This window comes from Ochotona curzoniae, unplaced genomic scaffold (assembly GCF_017591425.1).
Source record: "Ochotona curzoniae isolate NIBS_2020 unplaced genomic scaffold, NIBS_Ocur_1.0 contig_2321, whole genome shotgun sequence".
Classification (NCBI taxonomy): Eukaryota; Metazoa; Chordata; class Mammalia; order Lagomorpha; family Ochotonidae; genus Ochotona; species Ochotona curzoniae.
Genome location: NW_024465421.1, coordinates 1,739,145 through 1,763,362, shown reverse-complemented (window position 1 = coordinate 1,763,362; position 24,218 = coordinate 1,739,145). Strand labels below are relative to the sequence as shown.

Genomic DNA, 24,218 nt, shown 5'->3' with positions numbered 1-24,218 from the left:
GACAGAAGTCCACAGAAGAGAGATTTTTTTGCCATAAAGCAAGTGCTTTGCTCCAGCTTTTCGGAACCGCCTCTCACACACACAAAGCAAGGTCAGCTCGGGCCTGCAAAGACCTGATGAGTCACAATGCATTCAAGCTGTGAGGACAAACCGGACTCCACACACAGTCACACACCCCAGATGAAAGAGCCCTAGCCTGATGGGAGAATTGTGAGAGCTGCACCTGCGGTTGGTGCTGCGCTCACTCACCACCACGTGGTCAGCCTATGTCAGCATCCCAACATTTCCACCAAGACAGGAAGAGAGAACTATGCCCTTGAGACCAGCCTGCAGGGCATGGAAACACCTCCCATGACCTTGGTCTCTTCCTCCAGGGAGATTCTCTGCTGCTTTCCTCTGCCGGCTGACTTTGGCTCTATAGTGACATCAGCCCAGCCCTTCGACTCCTAATGCTTGTGACAGGCTGCTTTGTGGAGAAATGGCTTGTTTGGGACACATTTCTCTCTCTGTCTCCTCTCTGTCCGTGTGTGTGTATCACTCTGCCTTTCCAATACATAAACCTTTTGAAAAAGTCAAAATAGACACCGAAAAAAATGCATATTAGGGAAAACTGTGCATGAATTTCCAAAGATTTGGCCACCAAATGAACTTTGCATTTTCTTTCCCTAAGTGTGAACCATGAACGTGTAACATCCAGAGGAGGCAACTCCACGGGGACAGAAAGGAGATATGTGGCTTTCTGGGGCTTGCAGACGTGCAGGTCCCAGAAGATGATAGCTAAGACGAGTGAGGTTTACTTTAGGAGTGATGATGATCTCAAATGGACTGCATGCTGAATTGTGCACTTTAAATGGAATGGGCGGTGAATCTCAATAAAGCTGTCACAAAGAGGAAAACTGGGGCAGGTGTTCTGCACAGCTGTTAAGATGCCCCAATCCCATATCGGAGCGCCCGGCTTTCAGTCCCGATTTCATTCCTGAATTCAGTTTCCTGCTATTGTGCACCCTACGAGTTAGTAAGTGACGGCTCAAGTGCTTGGGTCTATACATCCCAAACCACATAAGACTCCTGGATTGAGTTCCTGGTACTTGGTTATTGAAAGTATTTGGGGTATGGATGGGTATGTTTTGCCACCTTGTCTCCCTTTCAATCTCTCTCTCTCCTCTCTCTCTCTCTCTCTCACACACACACACACACTATATTTTTAGGGTAAAAACATGAAAACAGAAAGGTCCTCTAATTGACCTACCAGCCAGACCTCCTTCCTGTTGTGGTTCCAAGCCCACTTCCATGACCCCTGCAGCTCCATACAATGTGCTTGCAAACACCTGATCTAATCCAAGGTTCTGCTTCTCCGATGTAAATTGGGTTATGACCCCAAGACTCTTGGCTCCAAGTGCCAGGTCCCTTAAACATCCCTGATGCCCTCCCCTTCACCCCAGGAGGACCTGGGGCTCACGCAGACCTTACCGTCCATGTCCAAACGTTGCATAATGATGGCCAGTTCCACCTCGCTCGGCATGTATCCCAGAGAGCGCATGGCCATGCCCAGCTCCTGCTTGGAAATGAAGCCATTTCCATCTCGGTCCAGTACCCGGAAAGCTTCTCGGATTTCTACAAGAGAAGACAAAGAATATCCATTGGTTACATGGATGATTTTATAGCACCGACACCACCTATCTGAGTGACTATCTACTTAGGACACCTAACCACTCCCCAAACAGTAAGTTAAAACCCTCGAAGCAGAGAGCAGATCAGCGCATCACTAACATGCCTCTTGGAATGCCTGCACCCCACATGGGAACATTAGAGCTTTTCTGTATCCTCTAACGATGCTGTCCTTCGGGACCATGTGCATTTAATCTGTTTGTTAGGTATATCTCCTCCAGGCTTGAAACAAAGGACTTCTAAGTGGTCATGCACAAAAACCTCAGAAACAGTTTCTGCTAGCTGGCACTGTCATCCATGACAATGGCCGAGTTGCCATAAGCAGAGGGAGGGAAGGCCGAAGCCCAGGACTAGATGCAGGCCATACCAATTCCATCCCATAGCTCTTGGTTAGCACATGCACACTCAACAATTTGGGAATGTTCTTCTGTACCACGATCATGCGTATTATTTTTGTTTCCTCATTTCTTTTGCTTTCACACCCTATTCACTAATTAATCTTTTAATCTTCCTAGGCCAATATCAGCTACTGCCCACTAATGCTTCACCCTAGTCCCCCTAAAATACCTTCTTCTCAGCTCCAAACATTGCCCTCAATACCATAAAGCAAAGGCCTGCAATGTTTAGGCAGAGTGGAAGTGGCTAAACCACCCTGCCCAAGTCAAGCCTTCACTCCCTGAATTACCCTGACCTTGCATCAGTGTGTAAAAGGTCAACAGCTGCCATACTGAGTACTACATGTTATATTTCACATACATGTGCAGAGCAAGAAACTGCATGCTCCCATCCCCTGCACCTAAGAGATATAGAAGCTCAGTGCTATACACCCTGGCCCTTTCCCTCGCATGGTCACTCTGCCATGTGGAAGTGGTCCTGGGCCATCTGCCACCAGGGAGCAGAGTCCTCAGGGCCCTTGAGTAGCAACAGATGGAGGCACAAGTACTTGAGTCTCTGCCAACCATATTGGAGACACAGATTAAATTCAGTTCTTCCCGATTTGGGCCTGGTCAGCCCTGGTTATCGTGGATATTGGAGGACTGAAACTATCTCTCCTCTTTCAAACAAATAAAAGTTAGGGAAAAAAAAAAAAACTTTTGTTAGGTAAAATGCCAAGAAAGGAGTAAGACAAGGGACCGAAGGAAGGAATGGAAGGATGGGGGAAAAAAAGTAGAAATAAGATGACAGAAAGGTGTCTGGCCCTGGGCATCCCCTGCTACCATGGCAGTCACACAGACACGCCTGGGGATCAAGGACTCTTGCAGGAAAGATGTAGCTGTAGGTTCAGCAGCTGGGAGCAGCAAACTGCCCCCCTCCTCGCTGAAGCCCTCAGGAAGAAGGGCCTGAAAATCTTCCTGCACAGGTTTTCTGGGGGCCTTACTGCGCCAGGAGCTGTGCAGGGAGAGCTCCCCTCCACTTCTCTGGGGACGAGAGTTAAGCATCCCGCTGTGTTCATGTCACTGCGCTAATTTACCTTCATTTTACGGCCATCAACAACCTAGGATCAATAAAAGTGTCATGATAGCTCAAAACACATCTTGAATTACTTTCTCCAGAAGGTCTGTCTCACCCAAGAAGTGAGCTTTCCTCCCCTAGCTCCAAGCCAGACCTGCCCTGAATACTTCCCTGCAGAACCCCTGCTGTTCCTCCTGGGTTGGATGCTCATTTCCCACACATCACAGCTCTATGAGGCACAGCAGGGAACCTGAGATCCCAGTGAAAAAATGGCAGGTTTTTTTTCCATCATCCCTGAGCATACCAGATCTACAGCCGCTTGGAGATTTCAGGGCATGCTCGGGTGTGGCAGCTGCCAGTTGTCACTCGATATTCATTCAGCACTGGTGACCGATCACAGAAAGGGGCATGATACTCCCAGCAGGTGCCACAGAAAAGTTAATCATCCACTGGGCAGTAATGTTTTAGTCCTTAACTCTGCACTTAAAATGAAAGATATACTTAAAATGAAATATTTTGTTTTCATTTATTTAAATGACAGAGTGACTGAGATGGGGAGAGACCGAGCTCTTCCATCCACTGATTCACACTGTCCAGACTGCTACAATGGCCAGCTCTGGGCTAAGCCAAACCCAGGAGCCAGGAACTCCATCTGGATCACTCATGTGTGTGGCAGTGGCCCAAACACTTGGGCCATCATTTCATGGTTTCACAGACATACTTACAAGCATCTGGATTGGAAGCAGAGCAGCCAGGATTTGAAGCAGCCCGTGATATAAGATGCCAACATTGCAAGGAGAAGCTTAACCAATTGTGGCACAGTGCTATCTCCTTAGAAGTACAATTCCATCAGGACGATAACTTCCTACTGTGCTCCATACTAATACAGGACACGTGGTTCTGACTTAATTCTTTATCACCTATGTCCAAATATCTGGTTACACTCCCAGGAATGATCTGGAAATATACACCTTGCCTAGAAGTATGCTGTTTCCTCTTTGGATTAATTTTCCTCTGTGTGCTGTCATGAGTCATGGAAAACATGGTGGCATACACGACAGGCTTCCAGTCTGGAGGCCAGACATGTGACATCAACGGAGGCCAGACATGTGACACCAACACCACTAGACCGTGAACAAGATGCCAACAGACCTGTGTTCCCCCTGGGGGCTCCAGAGGAACCCGTACTCCAGCTCCCCCTGCTGCAGATGGCTGCTAGTATCATCTGGCTTGGAGCCATATCACTCCAGTTTCTGCCTTCCAGACTTGTGTTATTTTCCTCTGCCTCCCTCTTATGAGGACACCGGCGTTAGCATCTGGGAACAATTAGAATCATGCAAGATAACCCTCTTCCCCATTTCACAATCCTCAATGGAGTCACATCTTATAAGACACATTTGCATGGCAACATTTACAGGTCACAGAGATTAGGACCTGATGTCTTTGAGGGCTGTTTCTCTGACTGCTGCCCTATTCCACCCAGTACTTCTAATTGAAATACCACGTTTTCCTCTCTTCCTGTCAACATTATGTGGTTGTTATAAGGCCAAGTTAGGAGCTATGCGTTCCAGGAGGAGGTCTTTACTTAACTACGCCCAAGTTCTTTCCTTTTCTGCTGACTGTTGGCCAATGGATTCCTTCCTTCCTACCTGTCCCACCTTATCCAGAAATACCATGATTAGTGTAGAAATCCAGGCTTCTTCTCTGACTCCTAGGCCACACTCTGTAGGAGTTGTGGTATGGATAAAAGATCACACCTATATGTAATAGTAAATTCATTATCTATACTAATTTCACACTCCCAGTGTTTTCTGTGAGCATGTGTGAGCTCCAGCAGAGAGAAATCCAGCCAGGGAACTGGGACCCCGGGCTTCCAATCAGGCGTAATAGCTAATTAGGGCTGCAGCCAAACTTAGAGACCTCAGTTTGCTCAAGTGTAAAATGAGCTGGGTTGGCTGCGAGGCTGCCCAAGACCCCTCCAGCCTTCTCTCTGTGGTCTGTGGGCATTGTAAAGTGCTTAACAGAAGAACAGGAAGCCTTGTTCTGTTGCACACCCTATTAATCCACTTCCTTTCCATCCACGGTAGAGCAGAAACATATTTCAGTCCAGCCGGAGGAGTCTCTCTGCAGTTTTAGGCTTTTCCCATCAATGAAACATGCCTGTGATTGTCTAAAGCAGTTACTCGTTTAAGTGCTGGGCAGCTGGAAAGAGCTAGGAGCTTCTGCTTGGCCAGAGGTCGTGGCACAACATGCTCAAGGACCCTGGAGAAGAGAACGTGGCCTTGTGAAGCCTGAGCCAAGGTCCCCAAATGGCCTGGATGGTAGGGTGCAGAGACCGGGTCTTTTGATGTGGGAATCAGCCCACAGGGCAATCAGCCCAACTCTGCCCTGCCACCTGCTCTGTATCCTCCTCCTTGGCCTCGGTTTCCCACACTGCAAAATGGATTGGAGTAAATACCTGTATTGGAGTTGGGATATGCCATTAGACAGCAGGAAATGTCAGGTGATGACAAGGTGTAAACTGGGGTCACGCATGGCCACCTGCAAGCTGAGCTCTGCCTCTTGTTCCCTGGACCATGCTTTCCTATAGCTCCATATCTCCATATCCCATCCCTCTGACTCAGCATTGTGTCCTCTGGGCTATTAAAATACGAGTGGTACCCTCCTATTGATAGGACTTAGCCCCTTCCAGTGGCCTCTCAACACGCCCTAGATCTTACCAGTGTCAGCATGTCTCCTTGACTGGATACCCCAGACAGAACTAGATGGGAGTCTTTGCAAATTAGACCCAAAAACGATGGCCCTGGCTATCATGCCTCCTCAAGCCTACTCAGTCCCATGGGTAGCTACCAGGGTGGCCTCAACCCTGTACCTTCAGATTTGACAAACCAAAGACAGACAGGATGCTCCTCAACTGCCTGCAGAAGATGGCTCTGGTCCTTTCAAGGCCTTGCCAGATTGTTCTACCTGCAGAATACAAAGTATCAGCTCAGGGTTCTGCTGCTCTGTCTTCAAGGTAGGCAGAGCCAAGGCTACCCTTCTCTGCTTGCATAAAATATCTGCTTGAGTCTCCTCGTGGAAGATTGGGTATGTGCAAGCAAAGTTCACTAAACTTCATTTTCTTTGCAAACAGAAGAAAAAGGAGGCGGGGGTGGGGTACAAAACCAGGAAAGTGTAACTGGAGCCTCTGGACTTTCAATCTTGGTATGGTAAGGAAAACCCATTCCAACCAGAAGCTTATTAGAAAGGAAACAGTCTGAGGAGAGACATGCGATGTGTGCCTTGTTTTACTTTTAATAGCAGAACAGGGTGTGAGAAATATGCCCATAAAACCAGCGGAGACATCGGCACAGGCAGGATCCGTCTGCCTCTGGCTACAGGAGGAGTGGGCCTTGGCCATGTTCCCATCCTTGGGAAGGAGAGACCACAGACTGAGCTTGCAGGGATAAGCAGTAACATTCTGTGCCCTGCAAGGAAGTTGGCTCCTCTTGGGGTTGCAGTCCCATGTGCTTCAGAGCCACGTGAATGTGCTGTGTATTTGGTCCTTCATTTGACTTCATTGATCAGTTGCAAGCAACACACTCAATCAAGTAGTGTTACGGCCATTCTACATGTTCCAACGTGCCTTATGGGCCACAGAAGGGGCGTTAAGGTGTTAAGAGTCTGTGTGGACCTGAAAGGAGACACACTAAGGCAAAGAGTAATCCACCCAATGCCTAGAGAATTGCCCAGAATCACACCGGTTCTTATCCCGGCGGCCCTGCTTCCCATCCAGCTCCCTGTTTATGGCCTGGGAAAGCAGTCGAGAATGGCCCAAATCCTTGGGACTCTGCACATGCGTGGGAGACCCGGAAGAGCTCCTGGCTCCTGGCTCCTGGCTTTGGATTGGCTCAGCTCCAGCCGTTGCAGTCGCTTGGGGAGTGACCCATCGAACAGAAGATCTTCCTCTCTGTCTCTCCTCCTCTCTGTATATCTGACTTTCCAATAAAAACAAATAAATCTTAAAAAAAAAAAAAAGAATTGCCCAGAATCAAAGGTCTTTATTCCCCTTAGGATGTGGGTCTCTCCTCCCTGGAACTTATACTGAAGGTCTTAGGCCAGGCCAGGACTTCAATAGAAATTATCCTGGTCTATAGTCCAAAAGATTGACTTCTCATTAATGCTGTAACTTTTATTTTAAAAAAAGAGTATCCACAAGAGATGTATTCTATTTATTTGAAAGGCAGAATGAAAGAGAGATAAAGAGAGAGACAGATTATTCATCTGCTGAGCCACTTCCAATGGCTTGGGCTGCATCATGCGGAAGGCAGAAGCCAGGAATCTGGGTGTCCCACATGGATGATGGGGGCCCAAGCACTTGAGCCAACTTCTTCTGCCCTCCTGGGTGCATTAGTAGGGAGCTGGACAGAAAGTGGACTGGAACTTGAGCTCTGTGGAATGATGGCATTGCTGGGGACACCTTCACCTGCTAAGCCGCAACACTGGCTCCCACGAGGCCTCATAAGAACATCGTTAATTCAGACAGGACCCTCAGTGAAGAGCTAGCTGTCAAAGGGACAGACACATTCCTCAGATCTCAAATGAAACCCAGTCCCCAGCCAGAGTCAGCGTCAGCTGGCTGACAGTCTAACTTTGAAGAATTGGCTGACCTCTCTGGCACTAATTTACAACCTGAAATTAATACTAATGAAATTTGTTTTATACTTTAGCCTATCTCCATCCCCGTTAGATTCCGAATCTGCCAATCCTGCACAGAAATATATCTTTTTTTCTTCTATTTTATTTTTAATTTTTTCGTACAATTCCATCGGCGCTGGGATTTTCCCTACCCCCTCCCCAAATTCCCTCTCCCCGACTGATTTCCCCCATATTATTACAATAGGATAGTCCTTCATTAGCAGTCATAAGTCCATCATTCTGTTATTCAAGTGTGTCCTGACACTGCCGGTACAGACAATGGCAGACAGTCCAGCATCCTATTGTCAATATATATCTAACCGTTTCATTGGGAGTCATCTTTGATTTGGAAGTAGAGATGCATACTATATTGTATAGGGTTACAGACCCCTTTCTCATATGCATTTTTCATTTCCTTTGGGTATATTCCTGGGAGCGGGATAGCTGGGTCATAGGGCAGGTTTATCCGGAGTTTGCTAAGCACTCTCCATACTGATTCCCATAGTGGTTGTACGAGCCTACGCTACCACCAGCCGTTAAGGAGGGTACCTTTCTCCCCACATCCATACCTTTAAGAAGAATGCGGGTTTCAACAGCATGAAGTGATGGCTGTATTAAAGAAAAGGTATTCTGTTGATACACACCATTGAGAAATTAGAAAACTGGGAAAAAATGCACTTCAACTAGCCTCGGTGGCAATTATTTAAAATCATGTGAGTGAATTTGGAAAATATTCTCTACAAACCTAGAGATATTCATCGAGGGGAAGCAACAGAACAAGGACTGAAAGGACAAAAGCAGTTCAAAAGGCTTACCCCTTTTCTAAGAAAGGCAAAAATGAATATGAGATGATTAATATGACTCTATAAAGAGTTATCATGTGGTTACTATATGCCAGATAATATAGTAGGATCTATAAGAAAGCAAAACCAACTTGCAAGTTTGGGGGAGATTTCTAGTTGAAGAGGCACAGGTGTACAGAGGTCCAAAGTTCAATGACACAAGCGTGACAGCTTGGGTCATAGTTACAGCGTCCTTCGAAGGCCCGTGTACTGAATGTCTGTATCAATGTCCTGGATGCTTGTATTAATGTAACTGTAGCGAAGGCATCTTCCCTTCCATTTTCACACCTTGACTGACAAGGGCTGCCTCTGGTGCTGTGAATTACTTGTGATCAGTCAAGTTAAAATGGCATTTCAGGGGCCTACTGCTGGGAGATGGCTTGGGAGGACAGGTCTCACACAAAGCTAACAGGAAAGTATTCAGCCATCATCTGGGGACAGCTGAGTTCGTTTGGGGAATGCTCCAGCTGCCTCATGCCCCAGGTCTGTCTCCCCAGTACACCGCCATGGGAACACAGTCTGAGGATCTGTTCGATGATCAACCAACTAGACTCTAAGTTTTTTCTAACCTTCACCTACAGCTACCCTTCCCCTTGGAACCCTTAGTGTTGGCTTCTTGGGAGGGAGGGATCCCTGCACACTGTCGGCTTACTGAAACAAACCCTTCCTACCAACTCTCCTTCCTCCTGTCTATTAGTAAGTGCCAATGATCTGATTATTTTGACTGGCAATTAGTGATGAGTGGATTAATAGTAATGGTCAATGTGTTAAGAGTGGAGATTTGGCCTAGCTACGGAGTAGGAGGGTTCCAGGTGCAGGTCCTGGGTCATGGGGCTTGTCCTCTGAAGGTAGTTTCCACAAGACCTAGTGCTCTCTTGGTTTGCTGGTTTCCCACGGGTCCTTCCTCCACACGTATACTAGCATTTTCATCAAATATCAAAGGAACTGGGGACATCAGTCTCGGACGATGAACCTCCACAGGTATGAATGAGAATAAGCCCTTTTTCCTGTAAGTGAGTTTCTCTCAAGCATTTTGCTTAAAGTAATGAAATCTAGGGGAAAAAAAGAATATTAATAATAATAAAAACCACAATGTCCTTAAGATGGAGGAACAGCTCTGTGAAAGAGCAGTGGGGAGCCAAGCGTGGATGTTGTCACTATTCAGGCCATGGAGACAAGGACACTAAAGGCACAGGGGAACAGCTGTGCCACCACATGGGCAAGACAGGCAGCAAGGTGGGTGGAAAAAGGTGAACTAGTGAGTGATGAAGGCAGAGAAGTGAGCCAGGGAGAACTGCCAAGGGCCTCTGGAACCTTCTGAGCTCCACCCTGCAAGCAAAGGACAGCCAATGGCCAAACCAGACCCACCACCCTGTTTTGTAAATAAAGTTTTATTGAAATGTTCCCAACCATGCCTACTTATTTGTAAGCTGTCTGAACAATTTATTTTCTACAGTCTTTGTGCTACACAAGCAGAGTAGAACAATGGTAATAAGGATTATCTGGCCCAGATTCTGTGGTTAAAGTCTGTGATCACATGGAACTCTTCAATGGCATTGGATTTTTAAAATAAAGAACCAACTTTTTAAGCCAGGGTCCGTGACATTAGAATCATGGGGACTGGAGCAACATGATATAAGGAGCCACAACAGAGTGGCGGACAGACCCATTGGCAGTGGGGTCTGCACCATGGCAGAGGACTCAGGGTGTGTCTCAAGGCACTTTGCTGAGATGCAGGAGGCAGAGCTCAAGCAGGGCTAGGGTGTCGGAATCTGGGAGAGGGAGGACCAATGGACAACACTGGGGTGGGGAGGGCTCAGCGGTGCTGATGTCCGCCGAGGGATGATTCAGGAGGAAGCACAAATGTTCAGAGGGCAGGGAATGGGGGCTCCGGACACACTGATAGGGTGCATGGGACAGATTTGGCTAGGGAACATGGGACAGATTTGGTCACTCTGATAGGGAGCCAGGGATGCTGAAAAGGCACTGGAAAGCAGGGCACAGAATGAAGACTGAATATAAACTGTGGCTCAAGCCTGGTAGCAGTTAGTGTGAATGAGTCCCAGTTGACTTATAATCAGTCTGTCCGCAATACAGCCAATTGGTTTCAGTAATTAAGGAACGCGGAAGCGAGCACGAGGAGGGTAAGAGGACAGGGCCCTCGTGGAGAGAGGGAAAGAGAGGCTGAGGCCACAAACGGAAGCTCCCAGTGTTCCCACCTCGGAGACAGGCCACAAGCAAGGGACCTGCAAGACATTCATGGAACGCGTGTCTTGTGCAAAATTTACATCTGCAAGATAAATAGCTTTTTATTCCATTTGTCCTTGGGATTTTTTTAGTGGTCCTCAACGATGAGCTGGAGGAGATGCTACAGAGCGGCACTGCACCATCTCCTTTAACTTGGTTAGTCTTTATCCTCTTGGAAATCAAGTTTTTAAAAAGGGTAAAGGGGGAGATGGCAGGCTTTGGGAACAATGGTTAATGATAGTAGAGATACAAAGCCCATCCTCAGCCATTACAGCTCCCACACTGTAAAGAGTCAATTGCGTTAGGAACATCTGCCCTACACTTCCAAAGACCAGTCTATCCTGAGCGCGGGATGGTTCCCCATCCCACCGTCTGCATTCCTGTCTAAAGACACAGCACCCAGAGAGGAAGCCCCATGAGTTCAAATGTCCATGCAAAGCTTCCTGAGCTCCACTCACTCCCCTATGTTTCACAACTCTCTCCCCGCTTCAAACACTCCAAGGCACCTACGCTTTGAGAGGCCTGGCCTGTGGAATGACTGTGCTGCTACCACGTGTTCTGTCTACAAACCAGAAGCTGATCACCTCCAGTGAATTTGTTTCTGTTTAATAATAAATTTTTGATTGTGAAGACCTACCCCCATCTCCTCTCTGCTCTGTGTCTCTTTCCTAAGACTCGAAATGTTAGTGTTGAGCCAGCATTGCAGTACAGCACGTTAGGCCTCTGCCTGAGATGATGGTGTTCCATATGGGAAAGCCAATGGGGGACACAGTTCCTCTGCTTCTGATCCAGCTCCCTGCTAATGTGCCCGAGAAAGGAACAGGTGCCGGGCCAAGCACATGTGTCTCTACTACCCACATGGCAGTGTCACCTAGCCAGCTCTGACCATTGTGGCCATCTGGGGAGTGACACAGCAGATGGAAGGTGTCTCTCCCTTTCTCTCTGTCACATGATGTTTCAAATGAACGAATAAATCTTTTTCTTAAAACAAAATAGCCTCCTTGGGACACCTGCATCTGTTTGAGTCCCAGCTCTGCTCTTGATTCTGACTTCCTATTAATATGCACTCTGGGAGACGCAAATATTTGGACCCCTGCCACCCATGTGGGAAATGGACTGAGATGCCAGCTCCTGGCTTTGGCCTCATTCGGGACAAGCTATTGTGGGCATTTGGGGAATGATCCAGAAAATGAAAGATCATCTCTCTCTCTCAAGTAAATAGAATAAATAAATCCATTCCTTAAAAGGGTAGGAGACTCAGCCAGCTCTATTACCTAAGGTGTCACAGCATCCATTCATAAGTACTTCGGCCCTGCACCTGTGCTACCCTGGCTCAGGCTCAAAGGCTCCAATGAGACACAGCAGAGCCACACAGGAAGGATTCCAGCCCTGGAGGCACTCCCCATATTTGTTTCTCTATGTGTTTAAATGAAATTTTATTTCACAAAGGAATCTAGAAGGCTTAATGGACTTAAAATGCACCCAAGGGGGAAACAATACACAGGAGGTAGAGAAGAGAAAAAATAAAATTGAGTTTTCTGGGAAGTGATGAGGTGAGGTTACAGAGAGCCTAGGGGAAAGCTTAACCGGTCTGGAACAGGGGACTGAGCTAAGGGCTCCAGGACCCTGCTGAGGGAAGACACAACGGGACAAGGCAGCAACAGTGGCCAGCTTCCTTAAGAGCCTGCTTGCAGGTACCAATGCATACCCAGCTACCACCTCTGGGATCCACAGTTAGAATTCAATGGTGAGCAAGGCTCCTGCAAATCTCCAGCTCCAGGCTCATCCTGGTCCACCACCATCTTACCAAAGGGGAGTCACTGCTAACCACAGAGGCAGGCAAAGGGGCCATGAACCCCAAGTCCCATCCCTAACAGCTTTAGTGTAGATTCTACCAGACCCCGGTCTCCAGCTCCTCCATCTTCACTGTGGTAATTCCACATCAACTCCTTAGCAAAGATTATGGAACTCAATGAAGGGAATGGTGCCAGGCTCAGGCTGGCCTCAAAGGACTCAGTACTACAAAGCCCACAATTCAGTGGTTATCTCCGTGGTCAAGATCCCAGCACCAAACTCATTTTGATCAAGTGACGTAAAAGCCCGTCTACCCGCAGACCCCATATTGGCTGTAACTTATTTTGCCATCACAGCTTCATCCATCAGCTAGACACACTAGCCCCCTGAACAAGCCAGAGAAGGCCACAAACATTGAAGACCAACAAGACACCCACACAAGAGCCAATCATTGCGTTGCTCAGCCTCCACTTCCTCCTGCGCGATATACCATCCTTAATCCCTCAGGGAGGGAGGTTGGCAATGGAGTGATGCTTGCAAGACTTCTGGCTCTGCCCATTACACAATAAGCTCCTACATTTCTTCCCCTGCCCCCAAGTTCCCAGTGAAATGGGTCCAGCCAAAGGTGTTTGATAGCAACTCTCCACCCAGATATGGGGAGTTCCATATTGGCCATGCTGGGAAAGTAGTGTTTCCCAATCTTTAGTTCAAGGTCGGTGGATCAGCAACGCAATGATGCTGCCATGGGCCTCATGCCTCTGATCTCCCGGTCTTCTCTGTTGCCTCTTAGCCAAAAATCACACTTGAATTAAAGACTAAAGCCAATCCTTCCCTGGCTAGCATTTTGAAAGAAGAGTGCTCCTGTGACTTATTAGGTGATGAAATTCTACCAACTAAATCTCTCACGTCATGGGGAAAAAAAAAAAAACTCATTTCTTTCTCTGGCTAGAATCGCATGAGGCAATCAGAAAGCTAGGACCATTACTAAGGGTTGAAGAATTGCAGCAATGCTTGTCTGGCCCCAGATTTTATACCCCAACAGATGAGGCTGCATCGATTCTCCGAAGCTAAGTAGGTTGGAGCTAATGGAAAAATCCCCCAATAGTCAAAGAACACAGCAAATTAATACAGAACGTGACAATGAAAGTGCTCGCCTGCCCGAGACAGGGAGTGCCCCTGGCAAGGCTGAAAGGAGGCGGCTACATGAGACTTGAATATGGATGAGAGGGATGAGCGCTGGAAGGTCTCTCTACCCGACAGGACAAGAGACACAGTCATCAGGCTCATGATGAGCAAAGAGCGAGAGAAGGGTTCCCCGCTGATGCAAGTGAGCCCTGTCTGCAGTGGCTCTGGACCCCACTGCTGGGCAGGGACACCTGTATCCCCACAGGGTCCAGCCAAGCAGCTTTCCCTCAAAGGACTGGAGCTAACCTTGCAAAGGAAATATTTTGCATTTTCCAGGTGATAATATGAATTTGTGCTTTTGACCCATCTCCTAAACAAATGATCCCAGAATGTGGAAAGCAACCATGGATTATCTGAATGTATGAAGACTATGCAGAATGTATAAATCAAGCATGGATTATCTGTAACCTGCTGGTCAGCCACAGCCTGTGCTTACATATTAGGGTATTTATTCTAAAGGGTTTTAAAGTTGGTTTTTGTTTTTAGTTTTTTTTTTTTTTTCCTTATGAGAGAGAAAGAGAGATAAAGAAACCTCCCTAATTGGCGACAGAAGATGCACAGGGCTGAAGCTGTGAGCTGAGAACTCAATTCAGGTCTCTGTATAGGTGGCAGGAACCAAGGTCCTTAGAGCCATCACTGTTGGCTCCCTGCATTAGCAGGAAGTTTGAGTCAGGTCCCGGAGTTGAGAAGCAAATCAAGGCAGGAACACTGGTGTTTTAAGTACAAGGTTAAATGCCTATTCTTTATTCTAAACTTTCAAATGTATATATTTTTAAAAGATTTATTTATTTTTATTGGAAAAGCAGATATATAAAGAAGAAAAAAGAGGAAGATCTTCTGTCTGATGGTTCACTCCCCAAGCAGCTGCAACGGCTGGAGCTGAGCCAATCCGAAGCCTCTTCCTGGTCTCCCACGCAGGTGCAGGGTCCCAAGGCTTTGGCCCGTCCTCGACTGCTTTCCCAGGCCACAGGCAGGGAGCTGAATGGGAAGTGGAGCTGCCGGGATTGGAACTGGCGCCTGTAAGGCAAGGACTTCAACCGCTATGCTGTCACGCTGGGCCCAAAATGTATATTCTTAATTAAATGAGAGTTATACTCTTAATGTAGCTTTACATATTGTATTTTTCACTTAACATCCTATGAGTTTCAGTCTTCTGTGTTGTTAAATAGTCTAAAAATACCAGTTTTAGGGGCCAGCTGTAGCATTTCATACCAGAGTGGAGGCCTAAGCCTGACTAATTCTGATCCAGGTCTCTACTAACATACCTAGGAAAGCAGTGGATAATGGCCTCGGTACTTGGGTCTGCAGCCACATGGGAGACCTAGGTGGAGATTCTGACTCCCAGTTTTAGCCTAGCACAGCCTGGGCTATTGTGGCCTTTTGAGGAGTAAATGAGATATTTCTCTCTCTGTCTCTGTCTGTCTGTCTGTCTCTCTCTCTCTCTCTCTCTCTCCCCCCTCTAATGCAGTCCTGACTGTTGTGGTGGCCATCTTAACAGTAAACTGAAAGATGGAAGACCTCTCATTCTCATTCTTTCTTTCACACACACACACAAACACACACACACACACACACACACACACACACACACACACACTGCACACTAGCTTTCAACTAAGCAAAATAAATCCCTTTTTAAAAATACCACTTTCAATAACGAACTGGTATTATATAATACAGCCATAACAAAATTGATTTCACCCAACTCCTGGTATCTGACATTTAGATAATTTCCCATTTTAAATAATGATGCAATGGAAATCTGTGCACATACATCATCGTGTATTTTGATGGCCAATTTCATAAGATGATGATTTCCTGGGAATGCAATTACTGGATCAAAGGGCAGGCACCGTTGGAAGGCACTGGTCCACGCTGCCCTGTTACCCTCCAAGGAGGCAGCACCTGGTGCTCCTTCCTCCACTACCTGCCAATCATAGGCCTAGAAACCCTTCTCCTGTGAGATAAGCCCTTCATCCAGCTATGCGGAAGCTTTAGCTCCTGAAGTTCAAGATCTAGATGAGCATAACATTGAGTTTCAAGGCAAGACTGAAAATTCAGATGATAGCAACCCCCCTCTTCCACCATTCCAGCTACCCACAGTCAAGACAGATTCAAAACTATTAAATGGGAAATTCCAGAAATAAACGTTTTAAATAACTTGTGACAGTGAATTTGAACTTTTTTTTTTATTGTTGGTGCCCAAGGTTCTTATTTATCTCTTACTGTGCTGAGTTTGTATATTAAACTTACCCTAGGTGTGGAGGGGTAGGCTTGGCCAGTAGCCAAGGTTATGGGCATCCACTATGGGGGTGTATGAATGTCTTGGAATGTATCCCCTGAGGACGAGCAGGAACAACTGTGTGTGTCTGGAGAAAACCTTGCAGGGTAGTCATGGGGCCACACATGGGCCCCACACTCAGCACAAGGTGTGGCCTCCTCCTAAGGACGGGCACAAGAAAGACTACTGCCCTTGACAGCAACAAGCATGTAGATGCACCTCAAGAATCAGAACTCAGTAGAGAGAGAAAGGCTCCCCAGATCCAGGGGGTAGGGAGGGAGAGAGGCCTATGTGGGGGGTTAATCCATTCTGATCTCCAGGCCAAGAGCATTTCCAAGGCAAGACCCCGTGGTTTCTGAGGACGCAGACTACCTCCTAAGGTGCAGCCAACTCCTTGGCAACCACAGAGGGGAAACTGAGTCCTCCTTTCTGGCAGCAACGATCTTTCAGAAGCCAACCTGCACAGTCTCGGGAAAAACAAGGCCGATCGCTGAAGCCAGGAAGTAGGGATTGGTTCTTTGGCACACAAGACAGCATCAATGTGGCTGCAAGCGGCAAGTGGAATGGATTGTGTCTGTGATCAACATGGTCATAATCAATACGGTGAATTTTTTCATTAGATCCCAATGTCCCTCCAGCTGTCAAAGTTAACACCCGGAGATTAGAGGGCAGCCTGGATCCAAGGAAACAAAACTGGTCTGTAATTTAACACGAACATGCAGACCAGAAGAACAGAAGCCAGGCTCTAGGAAATAAAGCAGAAACTGAGAGGAGAGGGAAAGGAGCCCTCAGGAAGGGTACTCACCAGTCCCTACCCCACCTCACCCCTTCTCCAGGGTCCTCTTTCCAAACTTTGTCTTTTGGGGAATGTTGGTTCAGTGCGATACAGCAAATATTTCCATGGAAATGGGTTTAGGGCTCATGGCAATGGGATCTTGCCATGGCTTAAGTCCCACTACAGCATGGACAGATGGGATATGCCTGGAAGGTGGGGGTCAGGAGTGGAAAAATCATTGAGAGTGCTCATTAGAAGTAAAGGGAGGAAATTTGGCTGAATCCTACCACAGATGACTTGTTATGCCCTGGTTGGGGGTGCAGAAAGATGAGGCAGAAAAGAGTTTTGGCTAAACTCACTCAGCAGGGGTCCTTGCTAAAACTGAATGTCATGGGGCTTTCCTTTCGTGTGGGTTAATCTGCCACTTGTGACCATCCAAATGCCAGTTAAAATCCCAGCTGCTCAACTTTCCAATTCTGCAAACCGGAAGCAGCAGATGATGGCCAAGATATGTGTGTGTGTGTGTGTTTCTACCACTCTACCTCTCAGGTAAATGAGTAAAAATCTTAGAAGTAAAGCTGGATTTTACAAGGAGGTCCACTGATTGGGCAGAAAAGAAAAATCCAGAGCAGTCAAGTGGGTCAAGCTGAAAACTCTTGTCAGTGGAAAAAAAGGCAGGCCCACCCTGAATGCACAGTAGAAATGGAGTCAGAATCCCTCGGATCTGACCTGCCACACTGGTATGCCAAGGACAGCCTAGTGACTCTGTGTGGTTGTCAGGTTCTGGAAGCCGCATCTTGTTTCCTGACTGTACAAAGCTAAGAGAGAAGCCACGGGTGCCTGGGGTTCCAAGGAGCCAGGAAGGAGACTCGGGGTCCATGGGACACTTAACACTTCTGCTGATACTTGGGCCGTGGGGGTAGGCAGGAAGCCCACCACTCCATGGGACAGCCAACGAGCATCGGTTGGGGGCCCTACAGAGCTGAGGCCCCAAGGAAAGAGCACACGCAGCTGATTACAAAGCTCCATGCCTCATTATCTGCTTCTTTGGCCAGGCTCAGCCAGGGCAGCACATTGGCACACATTTCCTACATAATGGTACAGGCATAAAACACATTTGTGATAGACACAAAATTGCATGCGTATGCTAGATTGAGCCACAGAAAACTGCTTTTTGTGTAAAACAAACAAACAAAAACAAATGACTCAGTCTCAGTGCTTTCCTCTAGTTCCAACCACAACAGCCAACACGTGTTGTACCTTTACTATCTACCAGGCACTGTTCTAAGGAACCTGTGTGGGTTCATTCAAATGACAACCTGTGAAGTAGACTCCGTTGTTGCCCTTTCATTCAAGGTCATGTTGCTATCTCAGGATGGTGATTTGAACCCAATCCCAACATCCAGGCTCCTGAACTCCATCCACACTTTTCCTCTTTGAAGACTCTTAAGACTGTACTTTGGTCAGGTTGCTCTAACTCTTCTGGGGCAGGCCCTAGCTATCCTGGCTAGCAGGATAGGGCCTGAACTATCCTGAGCTTAGGAAGAACCTGTTAGGTTGGAGCAATCCCCTGGAACATCATCAGGGTTTGCCCTGTGGATGGTATGGGTTCCAAGTAATGAGGCCATCATCTTGTTGCTTTCCCAGGTTCATTACGAGCGAGTTAGATGAGAAAGAGGAAGAGCCGCAGTGGGCTTCCAGGATCACCCCATCCTGGAAGTCTTTTTGACTTGCACAGGTGTCTGTAACAGATAGGTCTAGGGTGTCCCAGGTGCCAAAGGCGCCGGGCAAAGCCTCTTGAGCCACCCGGTGGCATATCCTCACGGTTAGAGGGTCTTGATTTACAGAAGGATGATGGGATCACACAGGTGGTAGTGAGAGCTGACTTTTGGTTTTTATGCCCCGGTTAGGAATTACAGCTGAGAGACTTCCATAGATAAGTCATACATACATATGTATGTAAGTAGGTGACTGACACCAAACTGATTTGGAGGGGAGAACAGGAGTGAAAGAAGTGAGTCTGATAGCAGAATCTGTGGGGGAAATGCGGGCCCTGTGGAAGTGCAGTCTATGCTGGCTCACCAAAGAACTGTGGATGGGGCCAGGCCTTGCTGGGGAGCTCAGGTGGCACTCCAGCTGGGCTAGGGTTCCCACTGGTGAGGACGAGAGTGGGACTGGGGGCAGCAAGCTGGGCTGGACATGGCTACAGCCTCCACTGGCTCGGGTGTGCACTGGGTCTGGGAATGACAGATTGAGCCAGACTCCAGCCCCCACTGGTATTTCGTGAGAGCCAGATTAGGTATAGAATAGGCTGGGCTAGGTCTTCACTCATGCCGAACCATGTGAAAGTTGTGCCTGGGCACAGACCAGGTGTCTCTGGGCTGCAACACCCAACAACAAGAACGAGAATGGGTGTGGCCAGTTGAGCAAGGCCAACTGTTCTTGCCAGGACAGGAGGTGAACAAAGTCAACCTAGGCCAAGGACCCATGGTGTGCATGAGAACTGCCACTGGGAGGAGACTCAAGGGAGGAGCTTGGGAAACTCCTTCATGAGGACACATTCCCTGCAGGTGAGCACAAAAAGCAAGGCAAGGAGCAGCCCAGACCACACTAGGTCACAGTACCTGCCGGCATACATGTGGGTCAGGTCTAGGGACAGACCAGTCTGGGCCATCATATAACACCCAGTGGCAGACATGAGGACCAGGACAGGGGGCAGGAGGAGCCAGATTGGGCTGCAACACCAGCCGGTTCACATTAGGGCTAGGACAGGATCCAGGCTGGGCTGAGATAAGCTGTAACACTCACCAGCAGCAGGAGCTGTAACAGGCGGCAGACTAGACCAGGCCAAGCTGTGCAATAAAAGTACAGATGCTGAGGTGAGGCGAGTCTTGCCATCCTGAACCAGCAGGGGCCAGGTTTTTGAGTCCCAGGGACAGATGATCTGACAGGGTTCGGGTAGCTTGGCTCAGGTCCTGGGTCCCACCTACATGATGGGGGCCAGGTTCCTGAGACTTGGGGACTGGTGAATCAATGGGGCTTCGATTGCCTGGCCCAGGTCCTGGGGCCCACCTTCTAGGTGAGTGTCAGGCTCATGAGTCCCAGGGTTGGGGGATCCAGCAAGGTTTGGGTCCTTGGGCTCATCTGCAAGAACATGTCCTACTTAATGAAAAAGGCGGAGCAGTGGACACAGGCCCTATTGTAAAACGAGAATACGGCAGCTCATTTTATGCCATAGTGGAAGATGGAGAGCAGAGCAAACTGGACAACTACCCCAGTCAAATGATGACAGCAAAACAATCTCAGTGAATGGAAGCTTGAGGCTTACTATGTCAGCCAATGGACATTGGGAGGAAGGGGGACATCATCCTTGGATCGGTGAAATCAACAGCATTCTGGAACTATGCACAACACTTGGGCAGAACCCTTGGGAATGTACACATTGAGATTCTGGGTTGATATGAAGTGGCTGTTCCTCATCCCTTGACACTGAGACATTCAGAAAGTCACAAGTGGCTTCCCCATTTGTCTCTCCCCTTCTCCCAGAAAGAGCAACAAGAAATAGCAAATATGAAAACAATGACTCGACCCACTTTTCCCTAAACTTTGATCCTTCCCAACCTTATCATCTATGTAATCATTGTAAAAAATTAAATTAAAAAAAGAAAAAAAAATGGAGGAGCTGGGACTTGAATCACATACCACTTGGTCATTTCTTTGTCTTCCCTGAAGCAATTGCCCTCTTATACCTTACATCTGTATGGGCACCAAGCCCTTTCCTACTTCATGGTAAAGAGTTGGCTCCCAGGCACCTACCTCAGCGCAGCTCACCCCATCCACCTGTCCCACTGTCTACTGAACAGCCACAAGTCCTGTGTCCTCGGGAGCCACATGGCACTACCCCAAGGATCAAGGATCCTGAAATATCTCGGCTCTGTAGCTCCCACAGGTCTACAGTCTTGAAAGATAGCATCTAGTGAGAGAACAATCCAGTTTTGCACGTCTAAAACCGCTTCAGCTGTACCCCAGCCCAAAACTACTGCCTCCCTCATCTTTGGCAACCTGGGTCATGGATGGGCAAGGGGCAAAACCAGGCAATGTCATTCTGCCTCATCTGTTTCCAGAGTAAGAGCAGAGTGACAGTCCAACATGGTGAGCGTCATCTACTCATTCATCCATGTTGCAGCTTTTTAAAATCGAGCCAATGCAGGTGCCTCGGACAGGATCCGGAAGGTTTGGGACTGCCTCTGGTGGGCAAAACACTTTGCTAGGGTAGCTCAACTCACGAAACAAAACATTCTCATAGTCAGCTGCCAAATCGTTGTGGGCATCGAAACTCCAGGCAAAGTGATGAATGGTGCCAGTTGGAGAGACTGGTTCTAATTCAGACAAGAATTTCCCCTCCTGTGGTGTAATTTTTCAATTTTAACTTGTACCAACCTTGTCTGTCCTTTGCCCGCATGCAAGGCCACACATAAACACAGCCCAAAGGGTGTTTCTTATTTTTTCTCACCAGCAGACTAACCCCTGGAGCCACTGCCTGGCAGGAGGCAGCCAGGTGAAATTCCAGACCAGCTTGGGAAAGCATGAAAGGGAAAGTGGTTCTTTTCAGCTCAGCAAATTCCTGCCCAATTGTTCCCCACTATGTTATTTCTGAGTCTGTTTTGTCTCCCTGATAACTAATAAAGGGCCTGGATTTAAAAAAAAAAAAAAAAAAACAAGTACTCTCCACGACAGGTTGCATAAATATCCCTTCATCAATGGGAAGCAATTTGTTTTCTTAAAATGGCCAACTTTCTCATTTTGTTTTCACCTGCTGGTTCCCTACCAAACCGAGGCTGCACCTCTGCAAAGACGAGTTTCAAAACCTGGCACCGGCTCTATCATGAGAAATAAATCTAAACTCAGAAGAGGCAGACTGACCTCATCTGACCCCTCTAGTATTAAAAAAAAAGGACAGCTCAGAGAAGGGGACTAATTGCTTTAGGAATTCTGCCCAAGAACTGGATCTTAACCATATCATAAGACAGGAAGCCAATGATGTTAGAACTTACACATGTACACACACACACACACACACACACACACACACACACACACACCATCTCTCTTATGGACGTAAGAGATGGATCAGAAACTGGGAAGCCCAGGTTGATTTCTGAGCTCTGGACTTGAACACTGTGATAATGTGAGGATTACACTATATTAGAGGGGGGGGGGGAAATGTGTTAATCTACAGGTTTCAAGAATCAGCTAAGGAGCCAAAAAACATTAAGTGACATCTGCACATCACACCATGGAATCAAACTCCCCTCTGAGAAACATAAATAAGAGAAGGTATTAAAACAACAATAATTAGATGACAAAAGAGTGTCTTTGTCATCAGAAATAAAGGCAGGTCAATAACTCAAGAAGAAAATCATTTTAAAAAGTCCTCTAGAAAGAAGTAAAAATAGAGGAGACAAAGGAATACCAACTGCTCTGTAAAAGATATTCCCTGAGCTAGGGCAGGTTGAACTGCCACCCACAACAGCAGCAAGGGATCTAAGGCGAGCTATCTATCCTCGGAGCTGTTGATTGTCAACGCTTCGGATTCTTCCTTTGAGTTACAGGGGAGGATGGGTTGCTCAGTGGAGGACTGAGTTGATCCCATTTGAGTATGGCAAGGATGCAAGCAGTTTGGAGCTGCGAGTTAAGTGGAATTCCTAGTGCCATGTGGAGTCCCAGATACCCAGCTTCTGAATCACCTTCCTGTTAATGTGCCTGGGAAGACTGCGGAGGATGGTGGAAGTACTTGGACCCTTGCACCCACGTGGAAGATCTTGATGGCTTCAGCCTGGCCCAGACTCAGGCTGTGCCAGCATTTGGAGAACGAAGCAGTGGAGAGATCTCTCTCTCGTTCTCTCTCTCTCTCCGATTTCCAAATAAATACATAAATAAAGGAATGCGTTGGCAGTCAGGATAACCTCGGAGCAATGAAGGAAGGGAAAGACCAATCAGGTTCTGGAAGCATCTCAGAGCAGAACCAGAAAGATCCTGAATGATGGGATGTGCAGTGAGAGAAGGAGGGAAGTCAGGGGGACTTCAGCACCTGGAAGGGAGATCTGAAAGGCTCGCTGACATGCCTAGGAGAGGAGATGACGGAGAGTGGCTGGATGGCTGATATGGCACAAGTTGGCACAACTCAACAGCAAGAGCCCAAACTATGTATCTGAGTTGAATTCCTGATGGGAGCAAATCTTCAAAGGGCACGACTGAGATAATCAGAAAAGCTAATGTATCTCCAGGGACTCATTCCAGAACTCTCCTGTAGCTACTTATATAACAGCCCCGACATGCACATCGCCTGTCATACACATCTCATACACTTGAAGTCATTTTTAGATAACCTGTAATACCTAACACAATGTATGCTAATAGCTGCTCCACTGTATGGTTTAAGAAGTGGTGTCAAGTAATAAATCCTATATGTGCATACTGAAGCAAAATTTTCCCCAATATTTTAAATCCACTATTTTTTTTTTCAAACATCACAGAATCAACATTACTTCTGCTGGTTGTGATATTGGTATTGCAGTTTTAAAAATCATACACAAACTGTGAGTATACATGACTGACAATATACTGACTTAAACTGAAGAGGTATTCTGACTTGATCCTGGGTGAACTGATATGGGTTTTGCTTCATAGGACGCCAGGGGAAGCTGCTGGGAGGAAGGGTGACAAATGAAATATATTGTGCTAGAATGTTGAAGACCAGTGAAGCTTGTGTTAACTATCATGGGATTACACTACCATGCCTATTTTTTAACATAGCTGAGAAATTCAAAAACCAAAATATCTATCACCATTGTCCCTGCAATACAAAACTAAGAAACCAAAACAATAGCTAATGGGCTGAACATACTGTATGAAGCCACACTGTTAGAAGCAGTAAAAGGGCCAGAAATTTATCTAGATATGTACAGAGATTTGACATATGACAAAAATGATTTTTCTGTTTTTTTAAAGATTTATTTGTTTTATTGGAAAGCCAGATATACAGAGAGAAGAGACAGAGAGGAAGATCTTCCGTCCGATGGATCACTCCCCAAGTGAGCGCAACGGCTGAAGCTGAGCCAATTCGAAGCCAGGAGCCAAGAGCTTCTTCCGGGTCTCCCACGCTTATACAGGAACCCAAGGCTTTGGATCACCCTTGACTGCTTTCCCAGGCCACAAGCAGGGAGCTGGATGGGAAGCAGGGCCACCGGGATTAGAACCAGCGATTATATGGGATCCCAGCACATGCAAGGCAAGG

The 24,218-nt window shown here is 47.3% G+C and overlaps 1 protein-coding gene across 3 annotated transcripts in view; it reads right to left on the bottom strand.

Moving 5' to 3' along the window:
* The window catches only part of CALN1 (calneuron 1), a 483,009-nt gene that overhangs the window by 228,874 nt on the left and 229,917 nt on the right, over nucleotides 1-24,218 (bottom strand). For all 3 annotated transcript variants that reach the window (XM_040973780.1, XM_040973778.1, XM_040973779.1), the window contains exon 3: nucleotides 1,471-1,614. In XM_040973780.1, the coding sequence (XP_040829714.1) occupies nucleotides 1,471-1,614 (144 nt within the window). The remainder of the gene's footprint in view (nucleotides 1-1,470; nucleotides 1,615-24,218) is intronic.